We start from the raw sequence: 25,179 nt of genomic DNA, 5'->3' as shown, positions 1-25,179 counted from the left end.
GTGCGGCTTCCTTTTCTGGGTTTGGGTCCTGAATGCCATAAAAAAGACAAGGTTAGGTGAACTCAATTCTATCATCGCTCTCTGCCTCCTGACTGCGTGCATAATGTCACTAGCCACTTCAAGCTTCCACCACCATGGTGCACGTTAACATTTTCTGTAGTAGGTTTTCGTATCATTTTTGAAAGAGCTTTAGTGTTTTTTATCCCTCCCTGTATTTCCTCCTCTACCTGGCCCTATCATCCCCACCCCAGTTTCTCCTTTCCTGTTCCATTATTCCCAGTTAACCCTTTATTCTGTGTTCTGTCTCCCTTTGACAGCTTGCTCCCCATGGCTGCTAACTAATTTCATGACCTCTATAGATAGTCCAAATGAATTATGACAACCTGAATATCCAAATGTGATATCAATAAATGAAGGAAAACATGAAACATTTGTTGTCCTGGGTCTGGGTTACCTAACTCAGAATGATTGATTCCAGCTCTTTTCATTTACCTCCAAATTGTACGATTCCATTTTTTGAATAGCTGGATATTATTGCACTATGTAGATATGGTACATTTTTTTTTCATCATCCATTCATCAGTTGGTAGAATCTAAGCATTTTTCATCCCCTAGCTATTGTGGGCATGACAACAGTGAACAGGGATGAGCAGATACATCTGTAGTAGGATGTGAAGTTCATTGAGTGTATGCATAAGAGTGGTATAGCTGGATCCTAAAGTAGATCTCTCTATATATCCTTTTGGAGAACTCGCATACCGATTTCTGAGGAGTCGACACCATTTTGCACAGCCACCACTAGTGAATAAGTGTCCCTTTTCCTCACACTCATTTGTTGTCATTTTTTTTTAATCTTAGCTATTCTGAGTGTGTTTAGGTGACATCTCAAATTAATTTCAATTTCAATTTCCATGATAGCTGAAGGTGTTAAATGTGTTTAAATATTCTCTTAGCCATTTGTATTTCATTTTTGAGAACTCTCTGACGCCCACAATCCCCTCTCATTCAACACGGTACTTGAAGTCTTAGCTGGGACAAAGTGAAGTGGGGACACATGATATGTATATGGTGGATACATTGGTATTACAGGGTATGTTGAGGGGGTGGAGGGACAGCACCAGAGGATTATAGAAGAGTTTAAGTATAATTTCCAGAATCTTGCTCTATTCAACCTTACTTTATCCCCACTTGACTTTGACACTTGAAGTCTTAGATAGGACAAAGAGAAGGGAAGGAGATAAAGGTGCTGTAACTGAGAGAAGAAGAAATCCAAGTAAGCCTTCTTTGCATTCTGGTTAGTTGAACAGACTGTTCATAGCAGCAACAGAACTGAGAGCTGCCTCTCTTCTATGCACAGATACATACGTTACAGACATGCATTAATAACTGTATAACGGATTTACAGAAAGAACCTCTAACTAGCAAGCTTCTTATTCTAAAGAAACAACGTGCATTGGGAAACACATTTATTGCCTGGAATTGGAAATTTAGGATCATAAACTTGGAGCACAATTATTTGTAAAGCATGGGCTTTGTAGATAATGGGCAAGGTGTTCAGAGCGCTTTGACATGGCTGCCCTGCACGTGTCCTGTGCTCTCTGCCTGTTGCAGTGAGTAATGGGGACAGCATCTGGTGTGAGACCTGCTCCATACTGATAGCATATGATGTATATTATCTAGCGGCACAAAATGTTAACACAGAGTTCCAATTGTCAAAAGCTACACAATAAGGGCCAAATATCTCCAAATGTGTATCAGAAGTTTAGGACAGTCCTTGAGAAAACATGATTTGTTGCAAATATCTCTCGAAGCCATAAATTGACTTCACTGTTTCTGTGGGACAGTAGACCCAGCCTCACTGGCACACTGCGAAACGTTTCCCAGGCTCACCAGCTCATTGTTCAGGGGAAAGGGATAGAGTAACACAAAGCTGCAACAATCATTCATTCAAAGTTATCTAATCATATACTTTGTTCAAGAAAATAAGCCCAGTGCTGCAGAAAATAGCCAACATCAAAGACATCACCCTTCTATAAAAGATAAATAAGAAATATGATAACTACACTGATATTACAGGGTATGTTTAGAGGATGGAGAGACAGCATCAGAGGATTATAGAAGAACTGAAGCATAATTTCCAGAATCTTGCTCCACACAACCCCACTCTTTGAAAGTAGGGAGTGATGGATGAGGCATTACCAGTCAGGGGCACATCCGTGTGATATAGTTGCAAGCATACACAGCAGACAGTGTAGCTTCAATCTTTTTGGAAGTTCCTACTGAATTCTAAAGATAATTTATTTTATTCTGGAGATGTTGGGAGAAGCTATTTAAAAAGTTTCAGCAAATATTAACATAATCATATTTGTATTTTTAGAGATCACACATTAAGTGGTTTTGAGGAGACAGACTGATGATGAACGCTGAGGGCCATGAAGGGACTAATAGCCAGTGAGGGGAGGGCCTAATGATATCGGACAACTTTCAAGTTTTACCGATAGAATGTTTTCCTTCTCAAAAGGAGGGGGGTGCGACAAGTCAAATCTTATATACTGTAACACTGTAATTTTGACATTTATAGAATCCAGTGACAGTGATAAAGAGCATATGCTGTTGGAACATTTCTACTGCAACTTAGATCAAGAAAAGAGAACAAAATGACAGTACCATCGCTGAGCCTCTGGAATCAGTCAATGTTTTAATACGTGATTTGTTACCCTGTGTTAGAATCGCAGTAATAAAGAATGTGTAAGCACGGACAGCCCTTTTCTGTGCTTTTAAAGTTTCCTTACCAATCGACCAGAACACAGGGCTAGTAGTTGTTTTTGCTAAGACCCCAAACCAGCCTCTCTAAGATTTTACCCCCTATTCTGATTGCAGCCTAACTAAACTGTTATGAAGGAATAAAATAACAAAGGGGGGACAAAAACCACATTGACCAATACATTTTAGTCTTCCAACAAAAGTACAGTTAACAATAATTTTGTCCTAAAAATAACTTATTTGTTTCCACAGACGACGAAGTCACAAGCTGTTGTAGGCAGCGATCCTCACAAGCGGCAGCTGCCCCGCTCTGTGCGACTTCCCACAAGCGCACGGAGTCAATAGCAATTAGAGCAGAGGAGGAGAATTATTTTGGGTAACATAACATTTGACAAGTGCTTTAGTAAATAAAATATTGCCAAACGACTAAAATATTTTCACTTTGCTAAAACTTTTCTGGCTTTCTATGCTGGCTTTTCTCGAAGGCGTGAACTGTGAGTTGGAGGTTGATGAATGCGGATCCCAGCCGTGTCTCCACGGTGCCACGTGTCAGGACGCTCTTGGGGGTTACTTCTGTTACTGTGCCCCTGGATTCCTTGGAGACCACTGCGAACTCAACTTTAATGAATGTGAAAGTCAGCCGTGTCTCCATGGTGGTCTCTGCGTAGATGGGAGAAACAGGTAGGTGTTCTGTAGATGACTGGGAGGCTTACAGAGACCACGCTCTATTGTACAGCTGTGGTGGACTCGGAGCTCTCCTATCCGTCTTTTGAGTCATGAGTTGCATTATGCTTTAAGCAATGAAAAGTTACAGCATTTCTAGTTTACTTGAAAATATCATTTGGTTGACATCTGTCCAGAGTGAAGGTTTTCTAAAGCATTCTTGGAATGATTGAGGACTATATATATCATAGAAAAGTACCAACATCTAAAACCCGTGTAATAAACTTGTTATAAATAAGGAATATGCAGAAGCAATGCTATCAATTGTTTAAATTGTGAAAAGAATGTTAATATTTATGAAAATAAGCAAATAAATCAAGAGGAAAAATAAATCCTTCAGATTTTGTCAGTAAATGCTGATCTAAGAGCAATAGTATTAAAATGATATATTTGGCTTTTTACCTGTTCGGGGAATTCGGTGAATATATTTGACAAAGCATAATGTCAGCAAGTATAACTCAATTCTGATCCGGATGAGAGCCTCTCCTTGTTATTCAGGGAAATGGGTAAGTCTACATTATAACTTCATGTGATAAATATAATAAACTTATATAGTATTAGCCAAGCTCACATCAAATAATATATCCCTGTAAAGAACATTGTCATATTTGCTTAGACAGTGAATATTGCATTATGAAGTGTATAATAATGTTTAATAGCATTGAACTTAGAACCCCTTCATTTGATACTTGCTCGGTGTGAAGCATGGTGAGTATTACTGTTCTAAAATTGTAATATATACTGTTCCTCAATTGTAATAAGGAATCTGTAGTAAACAGATGTTATATGTTTCCAAGAGTTCATATCATTAATTTCTTGCAAAAGTACAAATAAAATCACTTTTCCTCTATTTAATAAATCAGATATGGGGCTGAGGATTAAGTGTAGTGGTAGAGTACATGCCTAGTGTATATAAAGCCATGAGTTCAATTCCCAGTCTGTCACGTGCACGCACGCCCACACCCCCACACCCCCACACACAAAGCAACTTATAACTTACTTCAAATCTAATTTCAAAATGACTGAAACTCATAGAGTGTAACGAAAGGCATGTGTGCTTCAGATATATCCATAAGTTATTTAATAAGATAATAATATTTTACTCTGTCTAGGCAGATATAATCAGTCGACTATTCTGCAAGTGTGTCCTTTTCTAGACAGTAATTTGTCTGTAGAAGGAAAGTGGCAATTCTTGCCTAGTGGCTGTCTCACCACAACTGGAGTAACTCCAAGAATGCTCAATTTCTTCTTAGAATTCAATATAGGAAGCTGTCTGGAGCAGACAGGTCTCTAATGAAAATGAACATCAATACTGAAATGTTTGTCATGTCAATTCTAAGGATTTCTGATGTTTTGAAAACCAACTATCCATGTAAGGTAATCTGGACTGTTGCCTGTTAACTCCACTCAGCTATTTCTAAATAAAACATAGAGAACACCCTTATAATAAACTCCAAGTCATGAATTTGCTATAGTCCCTTAACTCACAGGCTGACCATCTCAAATCAGTTTTAAAAAGTTAAAGAAGGACTGGGTCTAAGCTTTGTATTCCTAAATGTGTTATACTGGTACAATGCCTATGAGAGTAACAATATTCATCTCACTCTTATATCACTAAGAAGCTCATGCCAATGAAAACCTTAAAATTTGTAAACAAAGTAAATTGGTGCCATTTAAGAATTTATATCTTCATCTTGATATTAATTATACAGATTTCTACTAATAGGTTATGGCTATGCAATAAACCCTAGCTAATCCTCTCTATTCCGACAAAACCACTACTTTTCCCTAGAGAGACAGCCCAACATTTACCACCTTAGTCCCGAAGCCCAGGGAATAGGGGCGCTGACTCATCATTAGCTTCTTCAAGCTGATTATGGTCGTTGAGATATTAGAAGAGGAGTGGGGGGGGGGGAGCAAGTTGACAATCCTCTGATGCTGTGTCTTCGCTGCCTCCAGATGGAATTCCCGGACCTCAGAGGTTTGAGCAGGTCTGCCCAGCTTGCTTGTTGAGTAGATACACCAAGGCTGATCATTCTGCAATATACAATTCTCAAAACAAATTTTAGTATCAAGATAGTTTTTTTTAAAAAAAAAAAAATATTTTTTAAAATAGAGTAGTGAAGTTGCACATTTCTTTTTAAAAGTATGAAATGCCATTTAAAATCATACCCCATGCTTTGATCTGACTTTTCCTAGCAAATAATGCACCTGTGCTGGGAGACTACACTCCTGGGGACGGCTAACCAGACACCACAGATAGAGGGGTTGGAATGGCTGAAACTTCCAAGGGAGTGAAACCCCTCTGCAGTGCATACTGTTCTCTCTGGAGAGCATCACAGCAAATAACACTTGGGTTTGGGTTCTGATGGGAAGGCAAACGGGCTGGAAACTTGTGCCCTTTCATGCTCTACTCTTCAAGGTGTTGTGACTCATTTCTTCATTTTATTGTTATATCTCCAAATACATAGTAGGGGAGAGGATTGAGCAATGAGGTTTGAGATTATTTTTACACAATAACAATTAACATCTTTCCTATAATTCATGTGAGAAAATGGATGCTTGCCTACCAAAAACACTTTTAAATGGAATCTCTAACTCTGCGAACTTAGATGTGTTTCTTTAATATAGGACATGTGTCTTAATATCTCATATAAGGTAGAGTTTAAATATTTTAATCATTTTTAATCCTTATTTTTTATTATTATTATTATTATTATTATTATTATTATTATTATTATTATTATTTATGGACATGCACACATGCATGTGTGTGTGTGTGTGTGTGTGTGTGTGTGCGTGTGTAGGTTTGGGGATTAAAATCAGGTCCCCAGGCTTGCACAGCAAGTGACTCCATGTGCTAAAAAAATCTTTCTAGTCCTAGTTTTTAGTATTTTTAATTAAAAAAAAAAAACCATGAGCAGATTTTTTTTTGACTAATTGAGACATAAAAACCTTGCCCATGCAACACCTGCCATTTTCAGATCCATAAATAGTCCGGTATCAGTGCTTGGTGGTAAATAGATACAGCCACAGGGAATGGATTATAAGTGTTCTGTGCTTGAAGCATCCCCTGAAGATATGCTTTCTACCTCACATAAGTTTGCAGATCTACTTTTAATTTTCTACAACACTAAGTCCCTGAGCGAGACATCACCTCAATTAAGGGCCACCTTAAATAAAAACTCAACAATTGTACCCCAGCAGATTGTGACACTTGAAATAGATACAGTCAGAGTGGATGGTCAGCAATAGAAAGACCCCTCTCCCACTACCATGGGTATAGAGACACCTTGTTGATGGTGGTGTTCTTATGTCAGTCAGGGGCAGAGTAGATGACTTTGTTCATCCTAGTTTAATACCTGGCTTGGTGACCAAAGTTATCTAATATCTAAGACTCATAAAAATCAAATCAAACCCAGGCATCTCAGTATGGGAAGAAAAAGACAGAGACCTGTGGACCAGACTACCATGCTACAGCCCTCTCCCCTCATTGGCTGTAACACTCAGAAGAGCAGGGACTGCACTTCCCTGTGAGTGGAGCTGGCCTTGATGGCCAAGGCACGGGTAAGCCAGCCTCAAGAGTGGCCTCAGGCTGCAGCACTTGGGAGACTGGGCCCTACATCTTGCACCTCAACTAAGCAGCACAGTAGGGGACTGGTGACCTAGCTCCAAGGGCATGAGAGCAGAAGAGCTGACCCTGCCACCTGCTTATGGCAGCATCCGGTGGCCTAGACAGAGCAGTGCTGGATGGAGAGCTCGCCCTGGTAGTGCCAATAAGGGAGAGCCGATGGTTTGACCAGCTCAGCTATTACCCAGGCCCAGGTCCAGGGCTCTGATTTGGTCCACCCCCAAATCTATATCATCTGTGAATGGTTCAGATGCATTAAAAGATCGGTCCTGCTATTCCAAAGCTGCAGGATCTCCATGACCAAGGGCAACGAACAGGATAACCAGGAGAAGTCCCAGTGAAGCGCCAGTGTTGATGATGTTACAGAAGCCAGAGATCTGGAACCAGGACAATGAAGATTGTGACTGTGGGACATATTGTGACATACTACAGCTTCCACTGTGATATGTTTTCTATGCTTTGATTGTCTGTTGTTGTTAGTGGTGGTGGTGGTGGTGGTGGTGGTGTGTGTGTGTGTGTGTGTGTGTGTGTGTGTGTTATTTTGAGGAGGATAGGCAGATATGAGAGGACAGAGAGTTCAGCAGATGAGTGGGACTGGGCTGCACAATGTGAAACTCACAAAGAATCAATAAAAGGTTAATAAAAAGAAACAGAAAGACTAAACTACTCATGTAATCCAAAAACAACACCATAATCATAATACACTTAATTATGAGTGCTTCTATTTAGTAAAAAAAAAAAATTAACTTTTATAATACATTTTATTTGGTAGAAATTATTACCTACTAACTTCAATAATATTGATAACTTTATTTAGCATACCATTTAAAATAGTAGCTTAGTACCCTGATATACAGGAGATGATGTTACTATTCTTTTATACATATTTAATTATCACAATAATCTTATGATCTAAGTATCATAGTCTTATTTATGCCTGAAAAATAAAACAGCTTCCAAATAGTGTTGCATGAATCTTACTGTCACTTTTTAAGTCAATAATGATACAGTGTTGGTGTGGAAACACATAACCATGTCGATCTACAGAGATAATGCCACGGTGCTTTCGAGGTAAGTATGAATGCTTCACCATATGCATCAGGTTGATGGATAAATGGAGACAGGATAAAGAGGGTTGATTTCAAGATGACTAAGAGTTGATGTGAAAATTCCATTTGCTTTCCAGCTACCACTGTGACTGCACAGGTAGTGGATTCACAGGGATGCACTGTGAGTCCTTGATTCCTCTTTGCTGGTCAAAGCCTTGTCTCAACGATGCGACATGCGAAGACACTGTTGACAGCTATATTTGTCACTGCTTGCCTGGTAAGTGACAAATACTTAATCGGTTTTTTGTTTTATGTGTGTGTGTGTGTGTGTGTGTGTGCGTTTATCTTTACTTACACTAGAAACAAGTTGCTTATAGAAAGCAAAGTGAAAATTATTGTCATTAAAGGCACTAAGCCAACACTTTCTTCAGCTTTACTCATTGAGTTACGCTCTTCATTGTTCACACAGTATTGATATACTACACACTGTGTAAGACAGACAACCACAGCATCAGAAATGACTAGAACCCTCTAGGCTCAGAAACATGACAGTGGAAACCTGAATTCCACATAGTTTTCCTGAAGAAACACTCACTGGGATTGTTTTCATCTACCTATTCTCCCAGACACCAGAAATATATAAAAGCAATGTGTTAACCTTTTTAGAGTTTGTCTTGTAATTCATGAAGTTAGTCAAGCTTATAATTATGCTGCCCAGACAATATATTGAATGCTTCCCCCAATATATAAAGAACAGAATGAGCATTCTTTTAAGATCAACAAGAATGTAGGTTAAATACATAAAACTATAGTGAAATTAACATATACTTAAAGAGTAAAGACGTTACAAGAACCGTCAGAAAGCAGTTGGTAATACTTAAGAAATACTACTGCTAAGTGGAAAGTATTTTACTAATTCTGGACAACAACTTGATATACTTTTTTAAATTTAATTTTCTTACTAAGATTTTATTAATAGAAATGGCAGCTATAGTATTTTCCCTCTCTTCTTTTTTAATCCACTGAGAAAAATTGAAAACTTATAAGTACTTCATATTGTATCATATAGTCTATCTGCTTATCATCACCGTTTCCACTGATTTTTTTTCTTGTTTAAAAAAAAAAAAAGAGTTAACTATTTGAAAGCAGTCATGAAATAAACCAATCCAGTTAGTCATGCCTTCTGGTTAAGAAATATTTATTGTCTAAGGAATGCTGACTGACATTTTTATCAATGTATGAAAAGAAGTTTCGAATTCCTTGGTTTGCAAATGTCAGTATGCTTTGTCTTCCTGTTTCAGAAAATGAATAGGAGGTACCTGCTGTCCTCTGGTCATCATTATGCTATCAAACACTGGCTTAATAAAAACTCTATCATCCTGTATTCTCATCACAAGAAATTCAGTGTGAATGACACATTTACAAATATCTAGGAGTCAAAAGTGCATATCTAATTCTGACAGGAAACAGTATGGTAAAATGCAAGTTGGGTGCATTAAGGAATTATCATGAAATTATATTAAAGAAAATATTACCATTTAGATAATATGACTGAACATATATCATAAATGCACTCATTGACTCATAGACTTTGGATAAGTAACAAAGCTACTCTTAAGACTGATATTTCACTCATAAAAAAAGTGTTGACAATAATGTTCACCACCTTGAGTTGTTTTAGAAAAAAATCCAGTAGTGAAATATAAGGATCTTAGCTCAGCTTAGAACGTAGAGATCACTCAACAAACACCAACTAGTTAGTAAAATTAGGTTGATCATTCTATGCACTGATTAGTGCCAAGCAGCTTGGTATCTATTTTAGGAAGGGAAGGAGGGAGACAAGGATGGAGGGAGGGAGGGGGGATGGAAAGGAAAGAAACAAGAAATGTGGTAATTCTATAGAAGGGGCCTTGCCCCACCGTAGAACTTTGGGTGACTGTTGAAGACCATTTGACTGTGTTGGCTGGGGGCGGAGAAGTGAGGATGGAAAGAACGGCAGTCATATCGCAGAGACATTGGGTACATTGCAAATATGGTTCAGGAAAGTCACATACCCTGACACGTTCATTCATAAAGACTTCTCTTACATTCTAGTGTAAGCTAGTTGAGTGAAATAAAACAAAAGATGTGAGAGATTTTAAAAGAGAACTGAATAACTTGCCAGAGCTAAGACATCAGTGGTAGGACACGGATGAGAGGATAAGTCATTATCATGGCTTGAATATAAAATGTCCTCCACAGCACAAAATCAGAGCACCAGAGGTGGGGCCCAGCTCACAGAAGTGGGGCACTAAAAGTAGTTCTTTGAAGGTTATTTCTAACATTTAGTCCTTCCCACTACATGTTTCTGCACCTCTGACTCTTCCCCCATGACTTCCCTATTGTGATGGGCTGTTGGATCCAAAGCTATTTCTTCCTCTGTTATGGTATTTTTTATATCACATCCATGAAAAAAAACAACTAACAGTGGCCTAAAGAGTCATGTAAGAGGTAAACTACATGGGTATATTCAACACTATGCAGAATCTGGATTTCTAGCTGAGATCACTGTGTGGATGGTGGGTTACCCTAGATGAAAAAGTAAGAATGTCTTTGTACCATTTGCTCACTGTTGTATATAATGAGATTCAATGCTACAAACTGCTTTATAAGTAGAAAAAAAAAAAAAAAAACACCATTTCTCTGAGTGTAAAAACAGTCCTAAAGAACACATTGCTGCATTTGTCTAAAGTCCTTATTTCAAAAGTAAATACTTTTGAGAAGTATCTCAAAACTTAAATGTTTAGATGCGCAGATGGAATTGAATATGAAAAAAACAAGACAAGAAAACAAACAAAAAATTCACAAGCCCAGGGGATCTGATTCAGTATCGTGTTGTTTCCTTGTACAGAGATTTATAGAGAAACTTGTTAAAAATATTGACTGTGGTCTTGACTGAAGGAGTCTATTTATATCTGGTTAAAGAGAACAGCAACTAAAATTCCCTCCAGAGCCTCGGTGGTGTGGACAGAACCGGCAAACACATAAATCAGGACTTCCCCCATGCTCCCGATTGAATGAGACAATGCACAAGGCGGGAAAGCAGGGAAGAATTTATTGCAGTTTTAAATCTCTTCCTAACCTGGCTGGTGTGTGAGTCTTGAGTCTTAGAACAATAAGAAATTACAAACAGCCTCTCCTCTCCTCTCCTCTCCTCTCCTCTCCTCTCCTCTCCTCTCCTCTCCTCTCCTCTCCTCTCCTTTCCTCTCCTCCCTCTCTTTCTAGAAAGTCCACTATATTAAACAAATCCTGATACATAGCAACCTACTGTGAAAACTATTGTTTAGAAGCAGTTTATAAAGTATGACGTGTATGAAGTGGAAGTATTTTAAAAGCAGGCACTCCCATTGAAGACATCCGAAGGATTCTTTGGGGTGCTCGCCATAAAGAACTGTGAGAGTGCTAGCTGACATGTTTCCTAGTTCCTTTATCCAGTGCTTGAGTTTCTTCTTCAGATTGTTGAAAAAAGCCCCAAGGGTTACATAAAATAAATATATTATACTATGGTGCAAGAAGATTTATGCTGTAGTTATTATTTGAAATGGGATCCACTCAGGAGTTTATTAGAGTTACAAAATGAACAATCATATTGTATTCCCATTACTGGCCCATTAATAGTTAATTCTCTAGTTATGCACTGAGCCGGTTGTAATTCACTTGTTGTCATTTTAACCATTAATTAGTACTATTTATTCTCACTCAGTCATTGATTGAAGGTCAACTATTTATGTATTGCTGGGTAGTGAAGTGTTGAATAAAATACACACAGTCCTGTTTATGTGGAGCTGACAATCTGTTGAAGCAGGCAACCATACACGCAAATAAACACATCATTAAAAGTTGTCAAAAGAGCAATGGGGGAAAAAAAGGCTGAGAAAACTGACAGGAAACCAAGGCATTTTATTGTGTTGTGTTCTGAGTAAGAGAGAAAAGTAATGTGAGGTAAAGTCTGAAAACTGAGGAAGAGTTGGCCACGAAAAGGCCTGGAAGAGAATTTCCCAGGAGGGAAGAGAGCAGTTGCTAAGTCTGTGGGTAGGAAGCATCCTCGGGGAGGAAGAGCATGCTGGGATGGAAAGAAGCCATATTTCAAGGTCATATTAAGGATCTTGAATGTTATTCTACGTGAAAGCAGGAAACCATTTTTATTATTTTAAACTAAAAAAAAAAAAAGCATTATGGTTTGATTTCCAAGTTTTGTGACTTATGGCTATAAATTTTACCTGAAAAATAAGTTTCTCAGTGAACTTAAGTCTACATTGCAGACATTACTTGGGTTGTAGGTCTGTGTCCCTTGAAAGACCCATGCATTTGAGTAGCTGATGCTATTTCAGTGTCCACCCTCATAATGTCAGTGTCCCTCCAAATTTATATTTTGGGGTTTGCACTACACACAGCACAAGCAAACAAGATAATCCTCATAATGAATAAAACATGAAAATGATAGAAAACATTTTGGGGACCAAGGCTATTAAGATTGGTGGTAACTAAGGCAAGTAACTAAAACAACATATTATGGAAAACTTACATTTAGTGATAGCAAATGTCCAGTAGGCATTTAGGTCTATTTGTTGGTGATATGACAGTGGTGCTGCTACTGTCCATTGGTGGCATCTATCAATCTTGGCTACAATGACACACATGCATAACCTAAAAGACAGAAACTCCAAGGCTTTACCCAGACACACACAGTATTGCACTGTAAACTATGTTTCATCCTGTAAATGAATGCTTACACATTCACACATTTTGGGACACCTAATGGTGAGATATGAGTTAGAACTGTCATAGAAACTTAGAGTGAACAGTGAGTAAACACAGCAAGTCATGAAAGGTCACATCTGAAACAATTTACTTATATTAAAGCCCTATCCATACAAGAAAATCATATTTTTATAGACTCTAAGGAAACATTTCTCAAAAGATTTCTCTTCAATACTGATGGTCTCTTGTTTAATCACATATATATATATATATATATATATATATATATATATATATTCCTCAGCTCCACCTCACCAGTATCAACTATCCCGCTAAAGTAAAGATTTTTCCTTCAGTTGTTCTGGTATCTTGTTAACCACAGCTGATTCTTTAGCCCTAGCTAAACAGAACCACAGAGTCTGAACTTAAAATAGCAAACAGTCATGATTGAGTCATTAAGAGACTTTCAAACTTCTTTCTGAAACTTCACAAGGTAGGTTCCAATGTCTGCATTTCTTTCAGTATTATTATCTTCCAAACTCCGGCCCAACAGCCCACCAAGCTTTGAACGCCCAACAGCTTTTCAAGCCCAAAGTTCCAAAGTCTTTCCATAGTCCTCCCCGAAACAAGGTGGTCAGATCTATCACAGCACTACCCCACTATACTGGTACCGATTTCTATCTTACTGTAACCTTTAAGGGCACCTTAGGGTTTCTGATGCTGTGATAAACTACAGTGAGCAAAGCAACATGGGGAGAAAAGGGTTTGCCTAGCTTATACTTCCAGATCTAGTTCACCCATGAGGAAAGCCAGGGCAGGAACTCAAACAGAGCAGGAACCTGGAGGTAGGAGCTAATATGGAGGTCATGGAGTACTGCTTGCTGGTTTGCTCCTTCCTCTCTGATGACTCAAAAGTGGACTTGGGGTTGGCTATGCTGCCTTTTCAGATATTCTCTTTAAAAGTTTTATTTTAAAAATGATAAATTGAAGTTAGTGGTTTTCCACTCCATGCGGTGTTCAGATTAAATCCTATCTATCTTGACATTCCACTTTATTTCAAGCCTTACTGATTAAACCTTTCTTAAAAAGTATTGACTAAAATCACACATCCTTTAGAATTTATTATGTATCCCTTATTAATTGCTACTAGAATCCGTTTCCATGTAGCATCCTCTTATTGGCTTCTCCTGCTAGCTCTTTGAGGGTGGACACCTTGCTAATTGGCACTGGCACAGTGGTCAGCCTCTTCTAATACATAGGCCTGGCGTTCCTGAGCCTCGACTCAACAGCTTCTCTGAACTTTTATCCTGCAGGATACACAGGTGCCCTGTGTGAGACAGACATAAATGAATGCAGTAGCAACCCCTGCCAATTTGGGGGGGAATGTGCCAAGCTGTCCTCAGAGGATCTATATGGAAACACTGCAGGCCTGCCTTCCTCCTTCAGCTATCTTGGAGCCTCGGGCTATGTTTGTATCTGTCTGCCTGGATTCACAGGTGAGGCGAAGGTGTTTTCTAGCAGAGAACGGATAATTAGAAGTAAAACCTGTACTGGATAAACTCTGGTGCCATGGCACAAAGGGTCCCCCTTGTGGGCATGAGAAATAACTTGGATCACATGTAAGTCCTTAACTCACAGGGAAAATGTAAAGAATAGGAATTGAAATGGATAAAACGGGACACATTTTTTTTTGAGAATCTCTGTCCACCTTGAAGCCTTCAGCCTAGAAGAAAATACTATCAGTAATTTCATGTGACCAAATTTGAGGATGTTCAGTCTTATGGTTTCTTCATATTTTCTAGCAATGTTGTTATAGTTATGAATATGTACATGAAGAACAATTATCTAGTTTCAAATAATCTTGCTAAACTCTTCTGCAGATAAAGTGAAAACACCAAATTTCAGTGGCTTCTCTTCCTTTTGAGGCACCTTCTCTAAACCCGATGTTCCCTGCATGTCTGTTTTCCACTGAAAAGAGGCATTTGTATCTAGTGCGTACTCTGAAACTTCCAGACCTTTTGAAACAGGCCCTCAAATTGTGAATAAGTAGTAATTTACCAAAACTGCTAGATACCAAAGAGAAAGGCAATGACAATCTAGTCTTCTGCACCATCTGTTTCTCCATAAATTAAACATGTACTTCAGGAAATACTCTAGTTGCAGAGAGTGTCTAAGAAAAGCTAATGAGGAGAAAACACCCAGGATTCCCTTGATTTTACTTTTTCATATTTGAAGATAATGAACTTTGATTTGTGATGTTTTTGTCTAGTTTCTGTAGAAGCTTTGTCTGGGGCAGCATCAGGATACAATGTATAATCTCTGACCAGACTCTAACATATGTGCTTTTGTTGTTCCGGGAAGCATTCGTGGATCCCAAAAGACCACCAAGGAGCCACTTCCAATGTAGTCACATTAGGGTCTCTATCAGAAACTGGAATTTGGACTTACTCACTGCCTGCCCACAGGACAGTTTAGTGAAAAAGCTCTGAACTCTCATCAGGACAAGGTTTTATAAGAAATGGAAGTAAGTGAGGCAGGGTCCAGCCTGGCAAGCATCTAACTGAATATCTATTGTAAGCTGACAGGTGGGTGCTCTGAAGCAAGACCGTGTACAATCACAAATGGTCTGAAAGTACATCTGCAATAATCAGACTAATCTTTGATTAGCTGTTGCTAGGAAATAGCTAGGGAGTAACTCTGGCCAAGGACAAGCCGTGAGGACCTTCCTGGTACATGGACACTGTGTGGGTTCAGCTGCCGGCCAAGTTCTCAAGCTTTTATTTCTTTAAGATAGAGGCCGGTCCCAAGGTGGAATGAGCTTGGCCTCTCACTCTTAACTTAATTTTTAAATTAATCTTGTAATGTGTCTTATTTTCTATTCATGTTGACCTGTAGAAATTAATGTGAGCTGTGAACACATAGGTTTGTCTGTAATATATGTGTGTAGTTACCTCACCCTTAAAAATATTTCATGATCCATTTCTATTTCATACTCTTATCTCCTTTTATTCTTTCAAAGTTATTTGTTTGGGGTATATTGATACATTTTATACAGATACTTTGCATTTTTCTTGGGAACAAAGTGGAGATTATATTCCAGTATCCCCAAACATTGAGTTTGGGATTATATAAAGGAGATTGAATCAAAATGAGAAACCATCCTTGTGCCTTGCCAGAAAACAGTATGGCTGCTCAACAAGAGGTAGAATGTTCCAGAAAAGTCAGAACTGATGGAAAGCTGACAAGTATGACTATGTTAATTAAAACACTCTGGCTGCCCTCAATTTCTATGGCTCAATGAATTAGTATTTTTGATTATGTGGAATTCCAAAATTGTGTTTCCATCATCAACCTTTACCCAGTGGTGATTCAATGTAAAGTTGTCACACTCTTCCACATTTCCCCCAAGGAACCCCTTTGTACTTCCACCAGCAATGTGAAAGTGATTGATTTCTTCAGATTTCAGTAGTCTTGGCACTCTCTGTGTTGTCAAGGAATATTTTTCCACATATATTCACTAGGTTTCATTGAATGTATTACCCACATATTCTGTGCCAAGAATATGTGGGTAACACATTCAATGTTTCTGTCTGGACAGCTTTCTATTCACTTAGAAAAGATACTTTTCTGCCTACAATGTCAGACTCATTTCTTCTTTCTGCTCTATCAAGTTTTGTTTTATGTATTTTTGAGGCTCTGTTGTTTGCAGCACATTTTACAGTTATTGTATCTCCCCAGGAGTTGATCCCTCTGCCATTATGCAATATCCCTGTCTCTGTATGAATTTGCTTTGACATCTACTTTATGTAATGTTACAGTAACCACCCTGGGATTTCACAAGTTAGGTTCCCATGTCATATCCTTCTCTCCTCTTTTATTCTCCACCTGCCTGTGCCACTGAATTTGTGGTTCCTTGTAAACAGCACATTAAACAGCATATTACTGAGTTGGTTTAAAAATTTATTCTGCTAATCTTTGTCTGGTGGTTAGCATATTTAGATAATTTTACTTTTTTGTATATTAAAGATAATACACTCTTTGTTTTCTGTTTGATTGGTCTTTTTATTCGTGACTTCCTGTGAGTTACTTGACTAATTTTTAAGATTTCATCTTGATTTTATTTATCATATGTTATATAAATTTCATATTAATTATTTTGTGCTTGTCTTACCAATCTTCCACGGCTCTGAGGTGAAGTACATAAACCTGACAACTATTTAGACCTCACTTTAGGGTATCATTGTTTTGAGGATCAGATGATGTTGCAATTTTTATATTAATTACTAATGTAATTTTAAAAATGATATTGCCTATATTTTGCTCTCTAAATTTTCTTTTATCCTGTGAACTCAATTTTTTTCTTTGTTCATTTTCCTTCTCCTCATTAAGAGCTTCTAATTTTAAGGGTGATTCATGGTTAGCAATGACTTATTTTATTTTTCTTGTCTGAAAAAGAACTTATTGTCCACTCATCCTAGAGGGAGAGTTTTGCTAAATATAGAACTTGTTTATGACAGTTAATTTTATTTATAACCATGTGCCACATACCTCTGTACTCTGTAGTTTCCTTTTAATATCATACTTTTCACTTATTCTTTAAGAATTTCTTACATGTATATGATATATTTTGATCATATTTATCCTCCCATTCCAATTCTTCCTGGAGCCCTTTTTCACATGTCCCAGCTGATTTAATGCTCTGTCCCTCTTAAATCACTGAGTAAATTAATGCTGCCCCTATGCACGTTGGCATGAAGCTATCAACATGGTTATTCAACCAGAGGCCTTGCTCCTAAGGAAAACTCTCTCCACTAGCAGCTATAAGTTGTCAATAGCTCTTCAGCAAGGGAGTGGGCTCATGTCCTTCTTTTCCATCAATGCTCCATTGTAAACTGGCTTGATCATCTGTAAGTTTGTTCAAGTAACCACAGCACCTGTGCATTTATGAGTGACATAATCTTTTCTTATACAGAAAATAGAGTTTCACCCCAATCCACCTCTGAATTATAATTTTTTTGCCCCCTCATTTGTGGTATTTCCAGAGTTTTGAGGAAAGAGTGAATGAAATGTATGTCTCATTTGGCTCAGAGGGCTTCTTCATTGATGCGTATTGTTTACCCTTTGATCACTTGTGAATCTCTGCATTCACTACCCTCCACCACAGAAAGATTATCAGATGAGGATCAATAGCCTTGCTATTGTGTAGCTATAGTGTAGAAAGATACATATTTTCAAGACAGTTTGCTGTTGTGTGCATTTAGCAAAATGACAGGAGTAGGCTCACCCCTGGAGCCTATAAGTTCCCCAAGTAAGAATTCTTGTTCAGAAGTACAGTGCCAAACATGAATTTCCTTCTATGAATAGGCCATAATTCTTAAATCAGAAATCAATTGGCTACCTGTATCACATTTTACGACATTGTTGTACCCATTGCCTTATCTTGCCAGGCTGTTCAATATAGCTTCCAAAGTCTGCAGCTAGACTAAGTTAGATAAGACTGATGATGGCTATTCTCTCACAGCAGCCTACATGGTAGCTTCCTGAACTATGAAAGCTAGCCAAAGGGCAGACACATTCATTTAAGTACCAGTTTTATTCTACACATCTTATGACCTATTGTCATTGGTCTTGTTTGAGACTAAAGAGACACCCTCTGACATTGAAGTGATATGGTTTCTTTCTTTGTCATTAGTTTTTTGCTTTGTCTTATCTTTCCTTTTTCATTAGTTTTCAGAAGTTAATTTATAATGTCCTTTGAAGTTCCTGCAATTGAGTTTATCCTACCAGTGATATACTCAGTATGCCAACAAGCTTTTTGTTCCTATGACAACCAGCTGTGATTAATCTGTTCCATAAGAAGGCTGATTTTGTTTTGTAGTTTGTAAGTCTTCGATGACTCGAAGCCATTGTCTTTGCTATTGTAATGAAGGAGACATTATGGTGGGCAGTGTGTAGCAAAAGAGGTTAGTGTACTTTATGGCAGCAAAAAAATGAGAAAGAAAAGGAAGAGGAGATGCCGGGATCCTATTTCAAAGCAGTGCATCAGACTTAGCTTCAGAAAGCTCCATCCTCTAAGATATCTCCACATCCCAAGGGGCCACAGAACAGTGACTTGTTTTTGTTTTGTTTTGTTTTGTTTTGTTTTTTTTATGTGTAGGCTTTTGTGAGATAATGCTCACCCAAATCATAGCATTGAACATTTTAAATCTTTGGGTTTTGGGGTTTTGCCAGATTTTTTTTTAAGGCAAGTCCATGTTCTTTTCTTACTCCTAGAACAATAATCATATAAATTGTATGTCTTTTACTATTTTATGAAAGTTTTGAAATTCCCTCCCTGTTTTTACTGTTACCATTTTATTGCTCAGACTTGGCAAATTCTATTATTCTGTCCTCAAACTAACTCCCCTTTCATCTCTTTTTTATTAATCTATCTAACGAATTATTTCTTCCATTGTATTTTATAACTATACAACTTTCCACTTATACATGCTGTGTTTCTAATAGTAATTTTCTTGTTCATCTCATACTGCTAAACTCCCACAGGTCTCTGCTAATGGTCCTTGACTGGCTAGTATTTGTTTCTTCATTGGTGAGGCTAGAAAAATATGTGTGTGTCTGTGTGTGTGTGTGTGTGTGTGTGTGTGTTTACAATATACATATCATAAAACAGTGGCTTTCTATACAGCTTTCTCAAAGGTATTTAATGATAGTTATTCTTCTCTGTTCCTAACCAAGTGTTGTGATGAGCTTCCTCATGCCACTGCAATGTGGAATACATCTCTTGATAGAGTGTTGCTGAGTTAGTAAAAAAAGATACCCATCTGTTATTAAGATTCCCCTATCCTGATAGAAAGATTCTAGATCCAGGAGCTCAAGGAAAAAAGAATTGTGCTACAGCACTGGCTTGGCACCCGATAGTCCGCAATGGTTAGAAGGTATTTCTTTATTGGTAGGACCAGAGTCAAAGATCCATAGGAATAAAGAGGCTTCTGTGTCTGGGCAAGTGTTGTGATAGACTTTTCCTTACTACTGAAAGACAAAGAACATGGAACTGTAGCATAGTCCCTTTTGCTGAGGTCTTCCAGGCTGAGGGGTCTGGCAAAGGTGCGAGCATTCCATGGTTGTTGTTGAAGTAGAAACAAGACAAAATTAGTCAAGTATTAGTCAGAAGATGTATTCATGCTCACAATGTCAGACAGAATTTAATGGAAATGATAGGAACCTAAATGGCTCAGGAAATTAGTATTTTATGCAAGTGCATGTGCTGTGTGTGAAAACTGAAAGAGGTTCTGATGACCTGTGTTTTGTCCTTGAACTATCCTCTCCAACATGAATTTGAAACTCAAGACTTAAAGTGTTAATGCTTCATTTTGGTTCCACAAAATAAAGTTATATGAATAGCTTTAACAAGTTTCCAAACCATTTCCTAATGAAGTCCCACTTTCAACTCTAACTGTGTCTCTTCAACTCCAATTAGCATCTATTCCAACTACAAACAATATTGGCATCTCTGTAAAGCTACATTGTCACTTCTGGGGCTGCTTCACCCATCTGCTCTCTGTGAGGAAAGACTGAGGTGGGCAGCAGGGGATCCTGAACGTCCTGGCTTCAAACCTATAAGCAGGGTTCCTCACAAAACACCTGATGAGAGCCACCTGGCACAACAGCTACACACAGAGCACCGGTTCTCAGGTTCAACTGCTTTAAGCAGTTGCTAAAAATGTATTCTTTTTTTTCCTAAAAAATTAAAGCCTGTGCCATGTACAAATTAATTTCTGATTTTCTACCTAAGTCCAACTAAAATAGCCATATAGGACCAAACATTATCCAGAGCTTCACATAACCATGAAGCAATGAAGCTTATGACACGATCAGTCTCTCCTGGTGAAGTGAAATTTCCAATAGAATTTGTCTATCTGTTGACAACATCTTTTGCTCATTGTTCTTGGAAATATATTTTTTCTTAAAATTCAAACTTGAGAATATAGATTCTAAGTAACTTGAATATATATATATATATATATATATATATATATATATTTGATTTCTAATTAAATAAAGCCACTGAATGAATATATAAATATATATATGTTATATATATATATATATATATATATATATATATATATATATATTATATATATATTGAGGTAAGGCTTCACTATGCAGCCCTGGCTCATCAAAAAGTCACTATGTCCTATGTAGACCAGGGGCATCTTGTTCAAGTTGCTGCCTCCCAACTGCTGAGATTAAAGTGTGAGCCACCACAATTGGTCCTACTGAACAGATATTTTATACATGTAAAATAAACCCTAGCTCTAAATATCAAACATTAAAGGCAAGAGTATAAATGAGTCATGAAAGAAGACCTAAAACTATTTTTTCTAGTTTCAACTTTGTCATAATTTCTCTTTCTAACTCTCTCTCTCTGTCTCTCTCTCTCTGTCTCTCTCTCTTTCTCTCTCTCTCTCTCTCTCTCTCTCTCTCTCTCTCTCTCTGTGTGTGTGTGTGTGTATAGGATAAGTGAATAAATATGTAATTGGTAGTCAAAGTGTACAGTCTCAAGTGAAGTTCTTCCTTTTAGCATGGTCACAGTACAGAAGGGCACTAGGATGGATAAAGGTTTGAACTGGGCAAATGAATGGCCACCTAGATCTAGCTGTGTTATATCTTGAGTTCACAACAATCCAGTGGTTTTATTTAATTAGAAATCAGACTTTGTTTCCCTATCCTTATTTACTTAATAAAGAGTTTTAGCAGCTTCATCCACTTCATTTGTTTTGGCTTGTACCTTGCAAACTAATCCTATAAGCAATATTCTCGAAAGTATGTTCAAGTACATTTCTTGTGTGTGTGTGTGTTTTATATTTCTATGTTTTCTGTAAAGATTAATGTAGGTGTTCAATCTCTTTGTACACAGATTAAATTTGAAATGCATACTTATCTATTACTACCATCTATAAAAATACGAAAGTAACAGGAGAAATGTAGTGAACATGACTGTGAGGAAATAATTAGACAGATGCCAACTCTGAGATCCATGTATTGACCAACAAATCGATAAATAATTGTTTTTCTAAAACAAAAGAACACAGCCATGACAGACCCTTCAGCAGAAAGTTCATAAGTGAGGTCTCAGCCATCCACATCATCATACCACAGGCACCGCCTTCAAGACTCAAAACCTGACCTGGGAGTATTTGATACAAAGGTCTTGTTTTCATGTGGCAGATGGGGGTCAGCCACGCCTTAAGATCTTGAAGAAACGAGGTACTTTCCAACCTCAGCATGGTGCTTATTAGAGTGAAATGTTGAAGAAACTCTTCAACATGAGGACTCAGAAGTTGTGCTTTAAGTGGATCACACTACAAGCCCTCATTAACTGAATTTGCTTCTCAGGACCCATCTTGACATCCCTCAAAGCTGTCTTTAAGTGAGTTAATTATTTGTAGGAACTCTATCAGTGGGTACTATTCGACCTTACAGTCTGTTCCAGATAGCCATTTTGTAGCCACTGTTTGCTAGTAGAATTTTCTTTTCTGACATTAACAGAGGACAGTGTTTTGAGCGAGGCACCCTAGAAGCACCTGCCTTATGCTGCGTTCTCTCCAAACTGCAGCATGTGTGTCAGCAGGTCGGAGTTCAAGGGTAAGTTTTTAAAAGCTTGGGATGACAGATTCTCTTATTGAGTTATTAAATATCTCTTTCCTAAACCATGTTGTGTTAAACCTGTGTTAGTTAACTTTAAAGGAGGTGTGGTATAAAAAAAAATATAAAAGGAAGGAAGAAAAAGAAATAGCAAAGATAATCAACTTGTAATAGACAAAATTTATTTTCGCTCCCAGTTTGAGAAGTTTCGCAGTTCATGATTGCGCGGCCTTTTTTGTGTTTGTCTTCAGCCAAGCAAGCAGCATGTCAGAGCTGCAGCATTCCTCAAAACTGTTCACCTTAGGACCAGCACATGAAGAAAGCAGAAGAGGAAGATAAATGTCCAGCCCTGTAACAATTTCTTTGTGTCCATGGCCAGCTTGACCAGCTGTGTCTCTCCAGTGTGTTACTGAGCAGAACAATACTTTTTGATCTTGTCCTTCCATCTTCTCTACACCTACAAACAATTTGAATGTGGCTGTAGAAAATTTCAAAGGCCATCACGGGTCACTTTAAATGTATGACCCAAAAGCACCTAAGGACTTTTGTCACCAGACAACAACCTTTTTAAAGTTCTCCTTTTAAAGATGTCTCCCTACTGAGAGGAAGAAAAGGAGTAAGAAGAAGAGGAGAAGAAGGATAGGAGAAGCTAGGTGATGAAAGAGGGAAAGAGCGGGGAGACAGGGAGGCAGATATTCATGTATCTCCACCAGTCAAAGATAGTTGTTATATCTAGGTCGGTCAGTGGGTTACACCTCTGATTGAACAATTCCAAACTTATAACGCTTATGATTAACATTATTTTTAAAAAAAATGTATAAATGCAAAAAGGAAAAGGGGGCATGGGATAGGGGTTTTCTAAGGGGGGGGAATGGGGAAAGGGGATGGCATCTGAAGTGTAAATAAAATATCTAATAAAAAAAAGAAAAAAAAAAAAAGAATGGTCTCCAAAGACACATAGATTTAAATGCTTGGTCACCAGGAGTGGCATTATTAGGATGTATGGCCTTGTTGAAGTAGTTGTGGCTTTGTTAGAAAAGGTGTGCCAATGGGGGTGGGTTCTGTAGTCTCAGACCCTCAAGCCAAGCCCAGTATATCTTGCTTCCTACTGCCTGCCAATCCAGATGTACAACTGTCAGCTCCTTCTCCAGCACCATGTCTGCTGTGTGTTGCAATGCTTCCTGCTATGACAATGACAAACTAAATCTCTGAAACTGTAAGCCGGCCCCAATTAAATGCTTCCCTTTATGAGAGTTGCCATGGTCATGGTGTCCCTTCACAAAAATAAAACTCTAATAAAAAAAAAAATAAAGATGTCTCCCTTTCTATAAACATGTCTTTAAATTTCTGACATTTCTTTCCTCTTTTTTTTTACTCTAAATTGATTATTGTTTCTAATTTTACAGAAGAAAAACAAGCACATTGGTTTTCCTCCAACAAACGCATTAATCATTTATTTTATTCTCTCTTCAAGCCTGGAAGTCATCCTGTTACTATTTTGTGAATGTTGGCAAAGTAAATAAGACTTGGATCAGAAATCCAGGCATAGCACAGAACATAAGTGCTGTATTAATTCCTCTCCTTGCTGTGGCAAAATAACTGATAAAATTAACTTCTGGGAAGAAAGATTTATTTTAATTTATGGTTCATGGATACAGACCATCATGGCAGAGCAGGCATGGTGGCTAATGGCTTTCTTTGGGATCCTGGAGCTGGCAGCATGACTTGTTGCATACCCATGTTTTCAAGCAGAAAGAACTCCCATGAAAATGAATTGGAGTATAAAACACGCAGGGCCCATTCACCAGAGAATCGCTACTCCAAGCTAGACCTCTTCCTAAAGCCTCCCAAACAGTGCCACAGACTGGAGACTTTCTATTTAAATTTGTGAACCTCACATTTCATAGTCCACCTATAGCATGTGCCCATGTATATCAGTTACTCAACTTCCACAATACTGACAAACCAGGCTTTCCTCTCCATTGAAAGAAATTCATTTAATAACCTGGTGACCTTTGCTATCTGTACGGGTATTATGTCTACCTCACACTCCCTGTGCACTGTCTCTCAGACAATAGAGCCCATTCTTGGGAAAGAGGTCTCATGTGCTTTGCATAATGCTTGTTCAGGACTCTTCCTTCCTAGAGTTTATCCTCAGCATTATTTCTTAGTAGAATTCATTCTATGGAAGAGGCCACAGTTACTTTGCAGAACGGCATTTAATTTGCAAAGGAGTTTCGATGTAGTCATGCCTTAAGCTTAATTGTGATCATTGTCTTGAAGAAACTTTTTTCCCCAAAGCTGTACTGTGGTTAGATGGTAAATAAACTCCTCAGTAAAAATCAAAGTACTCAGGGTCAGACTCTAGAGCCTCAGTCATTTTGAACTGGATTTCCTTCTTGCCTCAAGCAGATTGTTATCTGCCAGCTGTGGCATTTTCAAGGACAACCACAACACAAAGGAGAGCTGCTACAGGGACACACAACACAGAGGGGAATACTTTACTCCTTGTTGGAATTGCTTGTTAGGCTTAGTACATGAAGAAGTCCCACTGAATAGGTACAGAACCAACCAAACCCCAAAACCTAAATCTGCTCAGGCATCAGGAAACATACATTCATTCTG

General features: G+C 38.1%; 1 protein-coding gene and 1 non-coding gene across 2 annotated transcripts in view; both read left to right on the top strand.

Annotated features, from left to right (window-relative positions):
* The first annotated feature begins 1,525 nt into the window (after positions 1-1,525).
* Crb1 (crumbs cell polarity complex component 1) overlaps positions 1,526-25,179 on the top strand; it is a 136,009-nt gene continuing 112,355 nt past the window's right edge. The window contains exons 1-4 of the mRNA XM_076941738.1: positions 1,526-1,610; positions 3,249-3,444; positions 8,304-8,443; positions 14,220-14,402. Coding sequence (XP_076797853.1) covers positions 1,526-1,610; positions 3,249-3,444; positions 8,304-8,443; positions 14,220-14,402 — 604 coding nt within the window. The remainder of the gene's footprint in view (positions 1,611-3,248; positions 3,445-8,303; positions 8,444-14,219; positions 14,403-25,179) is intronic.
* On the top strand, positions 6,753-6,890 carry LOC117716641 (small nucleolar RNA SNORA48). Its single transcript, XR_004607759.1, has one exon. It is a non-coding gene; the product is annotated as a small nucleolar RNA SNORA48 (small nucleolar RNA).

Source organism: Arvicanthis niloticus, chromosome 10 (assembly GCF_011762505.2).
Source record: "Arvicanthis niloticus isolate mArvNil1 chromosome 10, mArvNil1.pat.X, whole genome shotgun sequence".
Classification (NCBI taxonomy): Eukaryota; Metazoa; Chordata; class Mammalia; order Rodentia; family Muridae; genus Arvicanthis; species Arvicanthis niloticus.
Note: the sequence above shows the minus strand (reverse complement) of the source record. Positions and strands in the feature narration are given on the sequence as shown.